The sequence below is a fragment of the Aotus nancymaae genome, unplaced genomic scaffold (assembly GCF_030222135.1).
Source record: "Aotus nancymaae isolate 86718 unplaced genomic scaffold, 86718_ANA_hifiasm-v0.15.2.pri h1tg000051l, whole genome shotgun sequence".
In the NCBI taxonomy this organism is placed as follows: domain Eukaryota; kingdom Metazoa; phylum Chordata; class Mammalia; order Primates; family Aotidae; genus Aotus; species Aotus nancymaae.
The window spans coordinates 14,201,693-14,220,708 of NW_026988465.1; the positions used below are offsets into that span (position 1 = coordinate 14,201,693).

General features: G+C 42.4%; 1 protein-coding gene across 1 annotated transcript in view; it reads left to right on the forward strand.

Moving 5' to 3' along the window:
- The window catches only part of CAP2 (cyclase associated actin cytoskeleton regulatory protein 2), a 146,473-nt gene that overhangs the window by 13,228 nt on the left and 114,229 nt on the right, over positions 1-19,016 (forward strand). Inside the window, exons 2-3 of the mRNA XM_012476579.3 lie at positions 12,346-12,467; positions 17,441-17,541. Of these exons, the coding sequence (XP_012332002.2) occupies positions 12,347-12,467; positions 17,441-17,541 (222 nt within the window). The 5' untranslated portion in view covers position 12,346. The remainder of the gene's footprint in view (positions 1-12,345; positions 12,468-17,440; positions 17,542-19,016) is intronic.

Consider the following 19,016-nt stretch of genomic DNA (forward strand, 5'->3'; position numbering starts at 1 on the left):
GCTTAAACTACAAGGCTGATCAGAGATGGTTCTGAGGGTGATATCACCAGAGTGGAGGGGACACAGGGGCTGGTGAGGTAATTGTATATGTGGTTTCAATGGAAATGTCAGGGAGTAAGTATTTCTAATTTTTTTTTTTGAGACAGAGTCTCACTCTGTCGCCAGGCTGGAGTGCAGTGGTGTGATCTCGGCTCACTGCAACCTCCACGTCCCAGGTTCAAGCGATTGTCCTGCCTCACCCTCCCGAGTAGCTGGGACTACAGGCACACACCACCACACCCAGCTAATTTTTGTGTTTTTAGTAGGGATGGGGTTTCACTATGTTGGCCAGGATGGTATCAATCTCTTGACCTCATGATCTGCCCGCCTCAGCGTCCCAAAGTGCTGGAATTACAGGCGTGAACCACCGTGCCCAGCCAGTATTTCCAATTTCCACTTAGAGGAGGAATATTTACATACAAGGCCAATCAGGGGTGGTTCTGAGGGTGGTGCCACCACAGTGGAGGAGGCAAATGCAATGGCGAGGAAATTCTATATGTGGTTTTGATGGAGATGTCAGGGAATAAATACCTCTCTGGAGATTACTCTGATTTGTGAGGCACTGCGAGATCTCTTGGAGGAGCTGGGATTTGGGGAGTGAAAGCAACGATGCTAGGAAGAATCCCGGAGGCAGCAGAACCATGGCATAGGAGAGGGATAGAGTAGGATGTGTTTGGGACTTGGGGAGTTGTCCCTGTGGTGTGTGGGTGTCTCAGGAGCCTGGGGAGTTGTAGCTAGAGAGCTGGGGTGAGATTCTTCTGAAGGTCAAGCTGAAGCATTTTTCTCCTGCAGTGAGATCTGATTAGAGGCCCCAGAGGAGTCAGTTGGCTAACTCAGCATCTCATATGTGTTTTCTCCAGTTTCATGAAAAATTGAGTGTTTTCTTATTTATTTATTTATTATTTTGAGACAGAATTTTGTTCTCATTGCCCAGGCTGGAGTGCAATAGCACGATCTCGGCTCACTACAACCTCGCCTTCCAGGTTCAGGTGATTCTTCTGCCTCAGCCTCTGGAGTAGCTGGGATTACAGGCATGCGCCACTGCGCCTGGCTAATTTTTTTGTATTTTTAGTAGAAATGGAGTTTCACCATGTTAGCCAGGCTGGTCTTGAACTCCTAATTGCAAATGATCTGCCCGCCTCGGCCTCCCAGAGTGCCAGGATTACAGACGTGAGCCACTGCAGCCGGCCAGAGAGTGTTCTTTTTCTTATATAACTCTCTGGTTTCAGCTATTCTGATTATACTGTCTCAAAAATCAGAAACTCTTGAAACATCTTTGCAATGAAAGGAAAATGGTGCTTTTTGTTTGCTGTTTGGGGAGATGCTAGCTCCAGAAATGCTCTGTAGGAGAGTAAGCAAAAGATACGAAGGCGGGCACCTTGGCAACGTGAATGTGTCTCTTAGTGAAACAGCTCCCTGGCTTGACTGAGCAGGGTTTGCTTTCAGCCCCCTCACACTACAGCAGGGCAGGAAATGTTTTTAATCAGCCATGGTTTTCTAGCTATGAGCACTGTGCCTAGCAGATAGTGGGAACTGACTGATTAAATGAATGAAACAAGCATAGTCACTGAGCCAGTTAATAAATGAATGGCTGAATACTGTGACGGTTTGTTTCTCCTAAACATACCATTACCCAATCAATAATAGTGAATGACAGGGTTACTTCTCCCAATGCTTGGTAGTTTCCTGGGAAAGAAAAGAAAGTCACTGATATGGTTATGGTAAAGAGAATTTAACAGTCAGCCAGGCACAGTGGCTCACGGCTGTAATCTCAGCACTTTGGGAGGCCGAGGCGGGCAGATCACCTGAGGTTAGGAGTTCGAGACCACCTTGGCCAACATGGAGAAACCCCGTCTCTACAAAAAATGCAAAAATTATCTGGGCCTACTGGCAGGCGCCTGTAATCCCAGCTACTTGGAAGGGTGAGGCAGGAGAATCACTTGAACCCGGGAGCGGAGGTTGCAGTGAGCCAAGATCGTGCCACTCTACTCCAGCCTGGGTGACAGAGTGAGACTGTCTCAAAAAAAAAAAAGAGAGAATTTAACAATCTAGGACAGTCTGATTTGATGGTAGTTTACCAAATATTTTAAGTTTTTGTGGACCTATAGAGAAATTAGTCCACTGTAACTTTATTTTTTGCAGAGAGTTCACATATAAGCTGGTTGCCCAGCCTCACTATGAGAAAAGGTTTGAAAGTCTCCAGTTTTTTGTCACTTCAAGTCTATTTCCTTTTTTATCTTTATTTCTCCTAAAAAAAAAAAAAAAAAAAAACTTAAAAAAACGGGGTACACATGCAGAACGTGCAGGTTTGTTCCATAGGTATACATGTGCCATGGTGGTTTGCTGCACCTATTGACCGGTCCTCTAACTTCCCTCCCTCACTCCAACCCCTCAACAGGGCCTGGTGTGTGATGTTCACCTCTGTGTGTCCGTGTGCTCTTAATGTTCAGCTCCCACTTATGAGTGAGAACACACAGTATTTTGTTTTCTGTCTCTGTATCAGTTTGCTGAGGATGATGGCTTCTAGCTTCATCCATGTCCCTGCAAAGGACATGATCTCATCCCTTTTTATGACTGCATAGTATTCCATGGTGTATATGTACCACATTTTCTTTATCCAGTCTATCATGGATGGGCATTTGCGTTGGTTCCATATCTTTGCTATTGTAAATGTGCTACAATAAACATGTGTACATGTGTCTTTATAGTAGAATGATTTATATTGCTTTGGTTAATATCCAGTAATGGATTGCTGGGTCAAATGGTATTCCTGGTTCTAGATCCTTGAGGAATCGCCATACTGCTTCCACAGTGGCTGAACTAATTTATGTTCCCACCAACAGTATAAAAGTGTTCCAGCCGGGCGCGGTGGCTCACACCTGTAATCCCAGCACTTTGGGAGGCTGAGGCGGGTGGATCACGAGGTCAAGAGATCGAGACCATCCTGGTCAACATGGTGAAAACCCCGTCTCTACTAAAAATACAAAAAATTAGCTGGGCATGGTGGCATGTGCCTGTAATCTCAGCTACTCAGGAGTTTGAGGCAGGAGAATTGCCTGAACCCAGGAGGTGGAGGTTGCGGTGAGCCGAGATCGCGCCATTGCTTGTTACTCCAGCCTGGGTAACAAGAGTGAAACTCAGTCTCAAAAAAAAAAAAAAAAAGTGTTCCTATTTCTCCACATCCTCACCAGCATCTATTGTTTCTTGACTTTCATAATCACCATTCTGACTGGTGTGAGATGGTATCTTATTGTGGTTTTGATTTGCATTTCTCTGATGATCAGTGATGTTGAACTTTTTTTTTTTTTTAATATGTTTCTTGGCCACATAAATGTCTTCTTTTGAGAAAAGTCTATTTCCTATTTAATCTCAGGTTCATGATCTTCAGAAGCTCTTGGATCTGGGTCTCCTTTGCAGAATTAGAAGAGAAACTCTCCCTACCATTATTTCTGTATGTTTGGCCTAGCGAGGAGAACTTTGAGCTAGCAATCAGGAAACCCGAAAGACCCAGCTCTTTTATTAACATGAAAACGTTATCAAAGTAGCATTATCTCTTACTTGTTCTGTGAACTCGTTGTGAAGAATTTACAAAACCTTTAGACAATGTGGAGTTTTAGCAAAATTTGAAATCCTAAAGAGAAAGGAGCCATGGAAGAGACCCAAAGGTTTACATTAGAGGGAGCAAGTGTGCTGGTCATGGGAGGAAGCCACTGTGGTTCCAAGTAGGAAAAACTAATCTAGCATCTTCTTTTAAATGAAAATTTCTCCTGTGAAAATCTGGCTTTCAGCCTGACTGGGATGGTGCCAGTGAGTGGGTAGGCAAGGAAAAGGCAGTGAGTGGTAGCTAATTAATTAGTCAATCAAAAGTATTTATAGATTCTCTAGGTAGAGGGCACCATGCTGGACTCAGTGGGAGATGCAGAGTGAGATCCAGCCTCAGCCCATGAAAAGCTTGCAGCAGGTCTCCTTGGGAGGCGAGGTGTACATGTGCTGACAGGAAAGAAAGCACAATGCAGGTTTTTAATTGGGCAGTATGTCTCACAGATGAGAAATATGTAATCCAGGCAAACGGGCTGTTATTCTAGGCTTATCGCCATTTACATTGTGCCATGGAATGTCGATGTTCAAAGCATCTATGAAAGCTGCTTTTATAACTGGGTAGATTGAACTAGTTAAGGGCTTAACAGAGACCCCTCACCACTCAGCATAAGATGGATTGGGTGGAGAAACTATGAGGGACGAAGGAGTGCTGCCATTTTCCCAAAATGACCCCAAAGAGATTGGGCCTTCATCCTTTGCAGAGGACTGTTTAAAAGCACAATCTTTGTAAAAATGTTCAGAGGGAAGATATGTGATGAAAAAACAAATTATATACCACAATTTTTATTTTATGATAACCGCACTTACACATAGACTTGAGAAAACCTCTTTTAAATATGTTGGAGGAATAAGTACATGGACAGAGGAAAATGACATGTTGGGGACAAAAATGAGGGTATACTGACCTGAAGCTTCCATTAGTCACTTCCATTGACCAAATCTTCTAGACGACTGCTTGATGTTTCAAATAAAACTATTCCCATTGACAGCAAAATGAGATAGAATGACTTAATAGCACAGCTAACATGTTTATTACTGACCATGTTTCAGACTTTCTCTACCTTTTTTTTTTTTTTTGAGACCTAGTCTTGCTTTGTTATCTTGGCTCACGGCAACCTCTGCCTCCTGGGTTCAAACGATTCCCCTGCCTCAGCCTCCCAAATAGCTGGGACTACAGGCTGGGACTACAGGCACGTGCCACCACACCCGGCTAATTTTTGTATTTTTAGTACATGTGCTGACAGGAAAGAAAGCACAAGGCAGGTTTTATAATTGGGTAGTACATCTCACAGAGATGGGGTTTCACCATATTAGTCAGGCTGGTCTTGAACTCCTGACCTTGTGATTTGCCCACCTCAGCCTCCCAAAGTGCTGGGATTACAGGCATGAGCCACTGCGCCCAGCCAACTTTCTCTACCTTTATACTTCATGACAACTGTATGTATAAGTAGTAACTGAAGAAAAGCAAAATTAAGCTCTTTTCCCAAAGTCCCCCAGTTAATGAGAACCAGAGTACTAATCCAACTGTATCTGATTCCAAAGCCAAGAACCCTCTAGTTAAAGATGCACCAAAGATCCCAGTTAAAGAAGCACAAAATAATTGAGACTGTATATAAGGTTTGAAAGTGTATGGAACTCTCCTTTTCTGGAAGTTGTTATGTCCCTCATTACTTTAAGCATAGTCATTGTAATATGGGCATAACATGACTTTGGATATAAAATCAGACAGTGTTAGGGGCTGAGTATCTGTATTTTGAGGATGAATTTTATAAGATGACTAGCCAACACATTTTTAAACAAGGGTAGCCATCTTTTCTCCTAGGAAAATATTTTCTTTAAAAAATTTTATTTTTAATGATTATGGATACATAATAGTTGTACATATTTATGGGAGGAAAATATTTTCTTGATTCCAGAATACTCATTATTCCAAGGCAATATATGAGAGAATACTATTTAGCTATATTCATACTGAAGTGTATGAAGTATTTGTAAATATTGGGAGAAATGTGGTGTGAGAAGAGTTTAAATTGTTTAAACATTTTGAATGCTAACTTATTTAGCATATTTGAAAATTTGTAAACCCATCTGGAGACAAATAATTTGCAAGGCCCATTTTTCTATCTTTTCCATCATCTCTTGAAAATCATTTATAAAACATATATAGATTGACCACAAAGCATATCCTCATTAATATTCAAAATACTAAGGGCCAAGAGAAGATTCCAAAAACTTCCTCCAGAGAGGAAACGCAGGTTATATCCAAAGGATGGAGAATCAGAATGGTTTTGGACTTCTCAACAGCAAACTAGGAAGCTAGAAGACAATGGAGCAATACCTTTAAAATTTGGAGGAAAATTTGCAGCCTGGAATCCTATACTCAGCTAAACTAGCCATCAAGTATAAGGGCAAAACAAATATATTTTCAGACTTGTGAGGTTTCAAAAAATCGACCTTTCATTTAACCCCCCCCTTTTTTTTTTTTTTGCAAAAGAAGATGCTCTTCCCAATTCAATACAGTAAGAAAGAGGAAGACATAGAATCTAGGAAACAAATGACTCAACGTTGAGAAGGAGCGGGGGGGAAATCCTTGTAATGAAGATGCCAGCAGATCCCAAATTACAGATGTGCAGCAGGCCAATGGAGCAATTCTGCACGTTCCAGTAAATCTCCAGAACAGATATCTCTGAGAAGAAAACATTAATAGAATTCCAGACATGTTTGACCCTATTGAACAGAGACTTACACAACTGGAGGAGGTTCAGAGATGAGTAATTTTCAAGTATATAGAAAACTGAGAAGCTGAAAATAATGACTTTAGGAAATCAGGTAGTACAATAATTGGAAAATAATCTTAGTATACCTTCTGGCTCAGATGCAAATAGTCATAATTGTGTTAACACTGGCTATTGATCACACAAAAATTGTGATATAATACTATTGGGAGGACAAGACAAGAGGCAATATGTGTGTAGGTGGTAGTGGGGATTTGGGCAAGAAAAAAGTAAACCCTTGTATTTTTGTTGGGAACTCAATGAATAATGCCCCAACTGAAGAAAACCAAACAAGACACAGACATGAAACAAGCATGTTATTCAGAGATAAAAGGTGGGGGTAATTATTAAAGAAACAGCTAAAATAATTGAAAATGTTTGGCACTTATGACATGGAATGGAAGAGTGTAGGCAGCACAACTATTGAGTATTTAAATTCTGTGCATGTCTGGCTTTGATAAAAATACAAATTAGGCCAGTTGCCATGTCTCATGCCTATAATCCCAGTAGTTTGGGAAACTGAGATGGGAGTATTGCTTGATCCCAAAAGTTCAAGACCAGCTTGGGCAACATAAGGAGACCCTGTCCCTGCAAAAAATAAATTTAAAAAATTAGCCAGACATGGTGGCATGCCCTATAATCCTAGCTACCAGGGAGGATCTTTGGTGGGAGGATTCCTTGAGCCCAGGAAATGGAGGCTGCAGTGAGCTGTGATTGTGCCACTGCACTCTAGCCTGAGAAACAGAGTGAGATTCTGTCTCAAAACGAAAACAACCATGAAAAGTGAGGGGAAAATTCAGATAAGAAAAAAAAAAAGACCAAAAAGGAGGATGGGTGCACTTCTCATTATAGTGAAACTCAAAAGAGAATACAAAAAAATGAGGCGTGGTGTGGTGGCTCACACCTGTAATCCCAGCACTTTGGGAGGCCGAGGCAGGGGGATCACGAGGTCAAGAGATTGAGACCATCTTGGCCAACATGGTGAAACCCTGTCTCTACTAAAAATACAAAAATTAGCTGGGCGTGGCGGCGCACACCTGTAGTCCCAGCTACTGGGGAGACTGAGGCAGGAGAATCACTTGAATCCAGGAGGTGGAGGTTGCAGTGAGCCGAGATCATGCCACTGCACTCTAGCCTGGCGACAGAGCGAGACTCTGTCAAAAAAAAAGGGACAAGAATACAAAAAAATTCAAAACAAGGAATTAAGATGAATCTCAAGTATAGTTTTTTAAAACTGATTTTTTTTTCTTGAGACAGGGTCTCATTTTTTTCACCCAGGCTGGAGTGCAGTGGGGTAAATATGGCTACCTCAACCTCCCAGGCTGAAGAGATCATCCTGCCTCAGTCCCTTAAGTAGCTGGGACTATAGGCATGTGCCACCACACCCAGCTAATTTTTCAATTTTATGTAGAGATGGGTTTCGCCATGTTGCCCAGGCTGATCTCGAACTCTTGGGTTCCAGCAATCTACCCGCCTCCACCTCCCAAAGTGCTAGGATTATAGGCATGAGCCACTGCACCTGGCCCCTAAAACAGATCTTGAAAAGAAGAAAGTTGTGCAGTGTTATATTCCTTCCTCTTTTTTTCCCACACACACGCACACTCTGTTCAGGTGTTTGTGTGTATCCTCTGACCTTTCCTTGCCATTGGCTTCTTCTTGAATAGGATGACTAGACAAGATCTGGAGGGCCAAGTCTGAGCTGTGTCATCTAACCCAGTCTCTTCATTCTCCAGCTGTGGATCTGGCTTCTCTTTGTTCCTCACTGGGTTCTTAGAATATCTTCTTTCCTGCCATCTTGCCATATCCTCCTACTCTGCTGGCCCCCTGATCCAAACTCCTTGGTCTGCCCCGCTGGCTCTGACTCATTCCTTACCCTGACCTTGCTGTCTGTATTTGCTTTGACTACCCTATGCGTTTCCTCAACCTAATTCTTAATTCCTGGCTGCCACCTCCTTGTCAAAACTTGGCTAAATCCACTTTGGAACGCCAAGGCGGATGGGACTGCCTGGGAAGAATGTGGAGAATCTGCAGCTCTGCTGGTTCCTCATTCTTGAGAACCAGGCTAGCAGCTGAGGGTGTATGGGGAGAGAGAGAGGGAGAGAGATTTTTTTGGTTTGTTTTTCTTTTTTTTTTTTTGAGACAAAGTCTTACTCTGTCACCCAGGCTGGAGTGCAGTGGCGTGATGTCCGCTCACTGCAACCTCCACCTCCCGGCTTCAAGCAATTCTCTGCTTCAGCGTCCCGAGTAGCTGGGATTGCAGGCGCCCACCACCACACCTGGCTAATTTTTTTTTGTAGTTTTAGTAGAGATGGGGTTTGACCATCTTGGCCAGGCTGGTCTTGAACTCCTGACCTTGTGATCCACCCACCTCAGCCTCCCAAAGTGCTGGGATTACAGGTGTGAGCCACCACACCCAGCCAGAGAGAGTTTTGAGAGAAGAGTACACGATCATACTGATCATCTTGGGCCCCATCGGTCTCCTTGGGAGTGCTAACATGTCTCCTGGTATAGTCTTTCTTTTATTTATCCTTCAGTTTGTCTTAGAAACTGTTCTGAAAGTTTAAAACCCAGAGACATCTCTCCAGCTTCCTTGCATGAGCTGTATTTTGACCGCTTTAGAGGCTGTGGCAGGACTCAGTCTTGCTCATGGTGATTTTGCGTGGAGTGACGTCTGAGTCGCTTTTCGACTGCATTCCACACCAATCTGTCCAGCCCTGCAGTTTGTGGGCTGACTCCTGTTGTCTTTCAACATACGGAGCACTACGAGATAGTGCGAGTTTGGGTCTTGTCAGGGAGTCTGATTAAGCCACAGTCAGAGACAGCAGTCCTAAGTGTGAAATGTAACAGGCCTTCTCAAGACAGCTTCATCTGTGAGCTGCTGGAGGTGGCTGGTGCCGTTCTGTTGGGGGTAGGGGCTTACTAACAAAGCAAACATTTTTTTTTCTATCACAGGCTAGGTCTATGGTGGTAACATTTGGCAAGTTGAGTAACAGGGAACATAGATAACTGTGAACAGATGGGCAACTATTAAAAGATTTGAGGGGCTTTCATCATTTCTCAAATGGCCTTCATCCACCTACAGGATACCCAGTTCCCTTGCAAGAGGATTACATAAAGGATTCAATTACATTTCTCTTTCCTTTTTTTTTTTCTTCAATCGCGATGGCAGCACAAGTTCTGACGTGAAAAGGAAAAGAATAGATGAGAAATTTCTAATTTTGAATCCCCTTAGGCTTAGATGCTGCTTTCAGCTGTGCAGAGAACACTGCCCCATATTTTACAAGAGTAACTGCTGCCAGTTTCAGGAGAGATGACTTTCCAAAATAGACAGTAAACTCCGCCCTCCATAGCTGATGACCATCTGACATTCAGACAGAATTACAGAGCTATACAAGTTTTGATAAGTATAACCTTGCTTTTAAAAAATGGCAGTGGCACGTCATCACTGTGTTTAAGCTCAAAACTGATAGAATACAAAACACGTAAGAGAAATGCATTGCCTGGTCCCCAGCAGAAACATAAAATATGTATTCATCTGAGAGCAATTAAATGTATTTACCCCTGCTTTAGGGCAGCAGTGTCTCTGATTCAGAAGCATGCTGTTCCTCTTTTGCTCACAATGATGCTTGGAAGGTTTTAAAGAGGGAGAAGAACTCCAGGCACTGATTAAGAGGAAGCAAGTTGTCTTTTCTTAGGGAGCAGCAGCCTCATTTTGCCAAAAGCAGTCATAAGTTAATATGGCTGGGGTTATGGTGGCTATAAGCTAGATCTCAGGAGCCTGAACAAATTAGATTGGGTGTCATTCCTCAGAGGTTACCTTAATGATGTAAATTCTAGGACCAATAATCTTAATATAAGTTTATTATTTTACTGGGTACTCACCCTATGCATATTCATTTAATTGTCTGTTTGGAAGAAGAAAGGATGGATATCCTGCTCACCCCCTTTTTCTTCAAGACAGAGTCTTGCTCTGTCACTCAGGCTGGAATGTAGTGGCAGGATCTCAGTTCACTGCAACCTCCACCTCCTGCGTTCAAGCAGTTCTCCTGCTTCAGCCTCCCAAGTAGCTGGGATTACAGGCGCCTGCCACCACACCCGGCTAATTTTTGTATTTTTAGTAGAGACGGGGTTTCATGATGTTGGCCAGGCTGGTCTTGAACTCCTGACCTTATGATCCACCCGCCTCAGGCTTCCAAAGTGCTGAGATTACAGGTGAAAGCCACAGCACCCAGTCACCCTGCCGCATTTTTATCCCCGGTCCTCTAGTCAGCTTCAGTCCCTATTTATCCCAGTCAAGAGTACTGGGTAACTGAAGATTCTCGTCTCTACAAACCACCCCACCTAAGACTAAATTTTGCCTAAATATAACCACCAGCCTTACAAGAGGAAAATAACCATTCGTCCTATTTTAAACTAAAGTCCTACATTCAGAATAATTAGAATTTAAAATAATTCAGCAACAGAAGCACCAAAACAAACCAATCAGTAATAAGTGGAAAACAATTAGCTCTTCGAGGTGATGGCCTCTTTGCCTGCTAAATGATGCTCACGTTCATAAACTCAGTTCTCCTGGGCTGGGCTGTTTGGTTTTATGTAACTGAATAAACAAGGATTATCAGTGGGTTTAGTATCCCCTGGAGAATTATACTTTTACAGAAGGAATTATTGGAAATAGTGAAAATATGTTCTCACCACTAGCAGAAGAAGAGCTGGCAATATTAATTTTTCCATATATGTTTTGTGGGCTGTTAAAAAGTAAGTGCTGTACATAGATTGTGTCATGTAACAAGGAACATAACAGGCACTTGGGAGCAGTATAAAGGGGGTGAATATTTGTGTATTACATGTTGGGCTTGTAATGATCACTAATGGAATAGAAAATATGCTCAATATAATGCTGATTTTTTTTGTTCCAAGTTTTAGGTTCTTTTGAATTTTACATATTTTCCTGATATGTAGAAATACTCTTTAGGTAATTAAAGCTATCCTATAAAAGATGCACGCACACACGTTTATAGCAGCACAATTCACAATAGCAAAGATACAGAACCAAAGTGCCCACCAATCAACGAGTAAAGAAAATGTGCTGTATGTGCACTATGAAATACTAGTCAGCCAAAGAAAGGAACAAAAGAATGTCTTTTGCAGCAACTTGGATGGAGCTGGAGGCCATTATTCTAAGTGAAGTAACTCAGGAATGGAAAACCAAATATCATATGTTCTCATTTATAAGTGGGAGCTAAGCTATGAGGATGCAAAGGCATAAGAATGATATAATGGACTTTGGGGACTCGGGGAATGGTGGGAGGGGGGTGAGGGATAAAAGGCTATACACTGAGTACGTATACACTGCTCAGGTGATGGGTGCACCAAAATCTCAGAAATCACCACTAAAGAACTTATCCAGGCCAGGCGCAATGGCTCACGCCTGTAATCCCAGCACTTTGGGAGGCAGAGGCGGGCAGACCACGAGGTCAGGAGATCGAGACCATCCTGGTTAACACAGTAAAACCCCCTCTCTACAAAAATACAAAAAATTAGCCAGGCATGGTGGCATGCTTCTGTAGTCCCAGCTGCTTGGGAGGCTGAGGCAGGAGAATCGCTTGAACCTGGGAGGCGGAGGTTGCAGTGAGCCAAGATTGTGCCACTGCACTCCAGCCTGGGCGACAGAGCGAGACTCTGTCTCAAAAAGAAAAGAAAAGAAAAGAAAAAGAACTTATCCATGTAACCAAAAACCATTTGCACCCACCCCAAAAACTACTGAAATTAAAAAACAACAATAATAAAGCAAAATTTCATGGTTAAAAAAATAAAAATAAAGCCACCCCCAGTGATCGTGTCTTCCTCGTCGCTGTTGCTGAGTCTGATGGTGTTGGTTTGCTCATCCTCTGTGATGCTCACGCAGCCTCCATTTGTGCCTGTGCTTTTCTAGAATGGCCGACATGCAGGGACTGCTGGAGAGACTGGAACGAGCTGTCAGCCGCCTGGAGTCTCTGTCTGCCGAGTCCTGCAGGACCCCTGGGGACTGCAGGGAAGTCAACGGTGTCAATGGAGGTAGGGCCACAAACTGTTGTCATTCCGGGTCTTCTTGTGGGTCACGTCATTTTGTTTCCATCATTTCATTCTCAAGAAACATTTCTATTATCCTTCAGCTTCCCCACAACTTCCATTGTATGTGACCATGACAATAACCAGAGACAGACAATCCCCGAAAAAGAGAAAGGACGAAAATCTTTCAACCCACAATCCACAGAAATTATCAGTAGCTGTGCCTTTTAGAGACAGGGTCTCACTCTGTCACCCAGGCTGGAGTGCAGTGGTGCCGTCATAGCTCACAGTAACCTCAGACTCCTGGGCTCAAGACATCTCCCCGCCTTGGCCTCCCAGAGTGCTGGGATTACAGGTGTGAGCCCCCGTGCCCAGCCCCAGTGCCTCTTACAAGCATATTCCATGTGTCAGATGTCATCATTCTTTCGTTTGGTGTTCATACTGCTGTCCCACACTCAATGACTAAATATATTATCTACGTAATTATCAAAAAAGAAACTAATGTTCTCAATTAGAATGTAAATTGTAAAATGTAGATTTAAAATTTTTTTTTTTGAGATGGAGTCTCGCTCTGTTGCCCAGGCTGGAGTGCAGTGGCACGATCTTGGCTCACTGCAACCTCTGCCTCCTGGGTTCAAGCGATTCTCCTGCCTCAGCCTCCCGAGTAGCTGGGACTACAAGTGCGTGCCACCATGCCCAGCTAATTTTTGTATTTTTAGTAGAGTTGGGGTTTCACCAGGCGGGCCAGGCTGGTCTCAAAATCCTGACCTTGTGATCTGCCCTCCTTGGCCTCGCAAAGTGCTAGCAATACAGGCATGAGCCACTACATGCAACCGGATTTTGATTTTAAAGAGAACAAATCATTAAATTTAGGAACTGCAGTTTTGAAGGAAGCTAGTCTTATGTGAAGGCAAATATGACTTTGATGTAACATAACTAAGTCACAGTGTTGTACCTTTGCCTATTGCTAACCAAATATGCTTTTAAAACTATGTGCTAATACCATACTTTAAAACACTTTTTTAATTATATGATCAAAAATAAAAAGTTAGCTACTTTCTCAAAAAGGGTACCACATTTGGCAAACTCTCCAAGAAATCTAATATATTTTTTCCAGTTTCTTCTTGACTAAGGGACAAATAAAAATTACAAATAATTTACTTAATAATTTATTTAACAAACAAAAATAAACGACAATCAATGAAATTTGAGTTTCAGAAAAGAACACTTATTTTTTTATTTTATTTTATTTTTTTGGTATAAGTGTGTCCCAAATACTGCATGAGCTATACTGCCCGGTATGTACTTACAGCAAACATTTATTCATTCTCTGAAATTCAAATGTAACCAGGCAGTCTGTATTTAATGTGGCAACTCTGTTCTTGTCACATGGGCACTTCCTCCTTACCTGACCCATATTGAATCCTATCAGGCTTTTTTGGGCTGAGAAAAGCCGTAGGGAAGAAGGAACTTCAGAAAAAACTTTCACCAGGAAAGACCTACATTGGTGCTTCTAGAATTTCAGGCGAGAATTTGGAGCTGTGCCTGTATTACATGCCATGGGACAAAAATTACTGTGTGAGCACAAATGTGCTGGCTGGTTTATTTCCCCCCTGAACATAATGAAAATGAAACTGCTTTGAATGAATTGAAAGGGGGTGTTGTTTAAAGGAAGGCTGCCAGGAGCCTGTAAGTTTTTTCCGCACCAACTGAGACACATCTATGATTTCATTTTAAGCCTCTTTTTGTTAACTGTATACAGTTGGTATATGTGATTCAATAAACCTTATTTGTAAGAAAATAGTTTCATCCTCTCCCTAGTAACTTTTTGGCATCAGGTGATTAAAGACATTTCTCCAAATTACTGACCACAAATGTGAAGCCTGTGGCTACACAAAACAAAGTTAAAATCCAACTACCAGGAGATTGTGTAGTATTACTGAGTAAAGAAAAAAAAATTCAATAATTTGAACCTCATTCATTCAACGAGGTACTACACCAAAGTTGGTACTTTGTAAAAAAAGAATTTTTCTAGAAAAATTAATTGGCTAAGTAGAATTAGAGGGTATATAGTTAAATTATTTAAATTGTTTAACTGTCTAAAAAAAGATGTTCTCATATGACAAATTATTCCAAACCAGTTATTAAAGCAAAGCTCTTCTAAAACAACTTAGCCTGCAATTTACTATCCTACTTGAAATGAAGTAGGATAATTTGTACTATGTTTGAATGATATCCATCCTTAAAACATTTTACTAATCCTAAAAGACATCATTTCCATTTCTTTTTAATCAGTAAATTTTGACAATTTTCTATTTTTTCATTTCCATTTCTTCTTAATTAGTAAGTTTTGACAATTTTCTGTTTTTAACAAATCTGCAGAACAACCTTTACCTTATATGCAAGCATCATTATGATGATGTTATAACTAAAGTTAATTTTTTTTTTTACTTTAAAAGAAACTTTTAGGCTGGGTGCAGTGGCTCACGACTGTAATCCCAGCGCTTTGGGAGGCCGATGTGGGCGGATCACGAGTTCAGGTGTTCAAGACCAGACTGGCCAACATGGTGAAACCCCGTCTCTACTAAAAAATACAAAAAAAAATTAGCTGGGCATTGTGGCTCGTGCCTGTAATCCCAACTACTTGGGAGGGTGAGGTAGGAGAATTGCTTGAACCGGGACCTGGGAAGCGGAGGTTGCAGTGAGCCAAGATCACGCCACTGCACTTCAGCCTGGGCTACGGAGCGAGACTCCATGTCAAAAAAAAAAAAAAAGAGAAACTTTTAGAAGGAACATAATCCCTTACAGATTCATAATAGGCATAGATCAAAGGACCACTCTGTTATGATACTGGTATTATGATGTGCTTTAGAAGGTGAGTATTTTTTGTTTTTCTCTGATGATAATCAGGTAAGCTCAGCTCAACAGTTGAAGAAATATTTTACCTTTTTACAATGCGACAAACACTGTGGTAGGTGCAAGAAAATTGAAGGTGAATTACACACAGTCCTAATCCTCCAGGATCTTTGGTCTCAATGCATTACTATTCAGGGCCCCAACTTCTTTGATTAAGGGATGCTCAAAGGATGCAGTTTGGAGAGAAAGACAGGTCTGCCCGCAGGAGGTGTGAACAGAGCTGAAAGATGAAAGGAAATTGGAAAATATTCCCTTTTATCATTGTACCTTCTGCTATGTAGAGGACTCTGTCACATTTCTGAAACTTTCTCCCACTTTAAATACTCAGTAGAGACCCCCCTCGGGCCTCTTCCATAGCAGCAAACAGGTTTATCTGTTTCCAAACGGATCCATAAGGAACCTTTGGGCTTGTGTTCTTTTTATGTTTCAGAAGTTGTTACATACTGTGCTGTGAACTTTAAGATAACTCAGCTTCAACGTCCTGCTCAGAAGTTAGAACACAGCTGCAGAGAGCTGTAAATAACTTGTTTCCATCACCCTTTGGGCCTGTGGAAATGGGTAATTGGGAGAAAGAGAAAAAGAAAGATGCTATCCTAATAGTTTTGTGAGCATGGATGATATGTTTGTACAACATGAGAAAAGGAATCTTAGGTTTTGCTTAGAGTTTTCATAGCTGTAGTGCTCAGTTTCTCAGTATTGTATTTCTCGATATTAGGGACATGAAATCAGGGACTTAGATTGTTTTCTGTTAATTGCAAGGCAGGGAAGGAAATGCCGAACACACCTGTTGCGCAGTTACCACTTGAGCTTTGCCAGTAATTTGGCAGCTCTGAACCCAACAGGTATGGGCTCCACAGTCAATTTCACTTCCACTGTGGTCGTCCTCCCGTGCCCTGGGGAATGAAGAAGGAAAAAAGTGAGTGAAATCAGCTTTCTTTTCGTACTTGGCCGGAGTTCATTATTACCTTTTGATTGTCCTGGGTAATCTTGGTAACTGTTCGTAAGGTCATGATAGCACCTGAGCAGGCGGCTGTGGAAGAAGGGCCACTGGCTTTGGATGAATCGACTGGATTCAGGTTTTGGATCTGCCTTTTGTTTTGGCTGTAACTCCAGCCCTGTCACGTGCTATGTTTGCAACGCCACTTCCTCATCTATGACACTGTGATGGTGCCACCTAACTCCCTGGGTTAGGAGGGAATGAAATGAAATTGCACAGTGTCTTTACTCAGGAGGATGAAAAATAGGAAAACAGTGTTTTCCTGAGCTGTTGAGAAATGTTTAATAAACATTGATTGAGAGCCAGGCATAGTGGCTCATGCCTGTAATCCCAGCACTTTGGGAGGCCAAGGTGGGCCGATCACTTGAGGCCAGGAGTTTGAAACCAGCCTGACCAACATGGTGGGACCCCATCTCTACAAAAAACACAAAAATTAGCCGGGTGTGGTGGCATGCACCTGTGGTTTCAGCTACTTGGGAGGCTGAGGCTGGAAAATCACTTGAATCCTGAAGACAGAGGTTGTGGTGAGCTGAGATCATGCCACTGCACTGATGACAGAGTGAGACCCTGTCTCAAATAAAACCCACAAAAAACAAGAACATTGATTGAATGAAGGAATGACTTAGTGAATGAATTAGTAAGAATGACATTGATGATATTAAACTTCCATATTGCCTATGGCAAGACAGTCCCAGGTTTTCTTTTCTTTTCTTTTTTTTTTTTTTTTTAGACGGAGTCTCACTCTGTCACTCAGGCTAAGTGCAGTGGCTCCATCTCAGCTCCCTGAGATCACCTCTACCTCCCAAGTTCAAGCAATTTCCCCACCTCAGCCTCCTGAGTCACTGGAATGACAGATGCCCACCACCACGCCTGGCTAATTTTTATATTTTTAGTAGAGATGGGGTTTCACCATGTTGTCCAGGCTGGTCTTGAACTCCTAACCTCAGGCGATCTGCCTGCCTCAGTCTCCCAAGGTGCTGGGATTACAGGTGTGAGCCACCATGCCTGGTCAGTCCCAGGTTTTCATTCAACTACCAGAGAATAACAAAATGCTTCTTTCCCCAAGGTGTGGCACCCTCCGTGGAAGCCTTTGACAAACTGATGAACAGTATGGTGGCTGAGTTTTTAAAGAACAGTAGGATGCTTGCTGGAGACGTGGAGACCCATGTAAGTCCTTTCCTCCCCTGTTCTCAGTGGAGAGTTTAAACTTACCAGCCCAGCCTCTGATGACTCTAACGACCTGATGAGATCTTTCTTTACTTTTTTTACTCTGGCTAGGCAGGTGGTGGCTAAAACATTCATCACCATTTATTCATTTAATTGTTCCTGCAATGCATATGGATAGAGCGTTGTGGCACTGTTCTGGAAGCTGGGAGCATCGGGATGGACAAGATAGGCCATGTCCTGCTCTCACAGAACTTCCAGTTTAGTCTGGGAAACAGATGATATCTACAAATACATAAACGAATTCAAGTAGTGTTAAGGTATGACAAAAGAATAAGAAAGTAGGGTCGTGTAGAGTGCTGGGAGCAGGGATATTGCTTGAGATAGGAAGGTGTATCTGAGGTGACACTGAGCAGAAATCTGATGGAGAGAGGGAGTAAGCTGTGGAGCGATGTGGGGAAGAGAGTTCCAGGCAGAGGGAACAGCAAGAGCAAAGGCTCAGAGCAAGCTTGGTGTGGTCTCAGCAGAACAGAAGGCCTGGGAGAAGACCAGGGAAAGGGGTAACAAGGGCTCAGGGTACAACATGCTCTTCTAGTGACAGTGAGGGACTTGGCTTTCCTTCCTGCTGTGATGGGAAGCCACCTGGGGGCACCAGGCAGAGGACTCAGGGCGATTTGATTTATGCTTTAAAAAAGTTCCCCTGGCTGAGCTGACTCAGTCAGCAGCCACCCGTCTTCTTTCTGTAAAATGCGGCCTGAGGATATCACCTTACGTCTATTGGGATGGCTGCTATCTGAAGAACAGAAATTAACAAGGTGAGGATGTGGAGAAACTGGAGCCTGTATGCACTGTTGGTGGGAATGTAAAATGGTGCAGCCACTGTGGAAAACAGTATGTTGACTTCTCAAAAAAAAAAAAAAAAAAAAATGGAACTACCGTATGATCCAACAATTTCACTTCTATATATATCCCCCAAATTTGCAAGCAACATCTCCAAGAGACACCCATGTTCATAGCAGCATTATTCACAATAGCCACGAGGTGGAAGCAACCCAAGTGTGCACTGACAGATACACTAAATGTGGTCTGTACCTACAATGGAATATTAGTCAGCCTTGAAAAGAAAGGAAATGCTGCTACATACTGTAGTATGGATGAACCTTGAGAATATTATGCTAAGTGAAATAAGCCAGACACAAAAAAGACAAATGCTATATTATTCCATGTATGTGCAGTACCTAGGGTGGTCAGATTCATGGAGGCAAAGCAGAATGGTGTTTGCCAGAGGCGGGAGGGAGGAGAGAATAGGAAATTGTTCAGTGAGTACAGAGTTTCAGTTTTCAAAGATTAAAACCTCCTGAGATTGTACAACAGTATGAGTATACTTCACAGTACTGAGCTGGACACCGAAAATGGTTAAGATGGTAAATTTTGTGTCGTGTATATCTTAATATAATTTTGAACAAAGTACAGCCTGA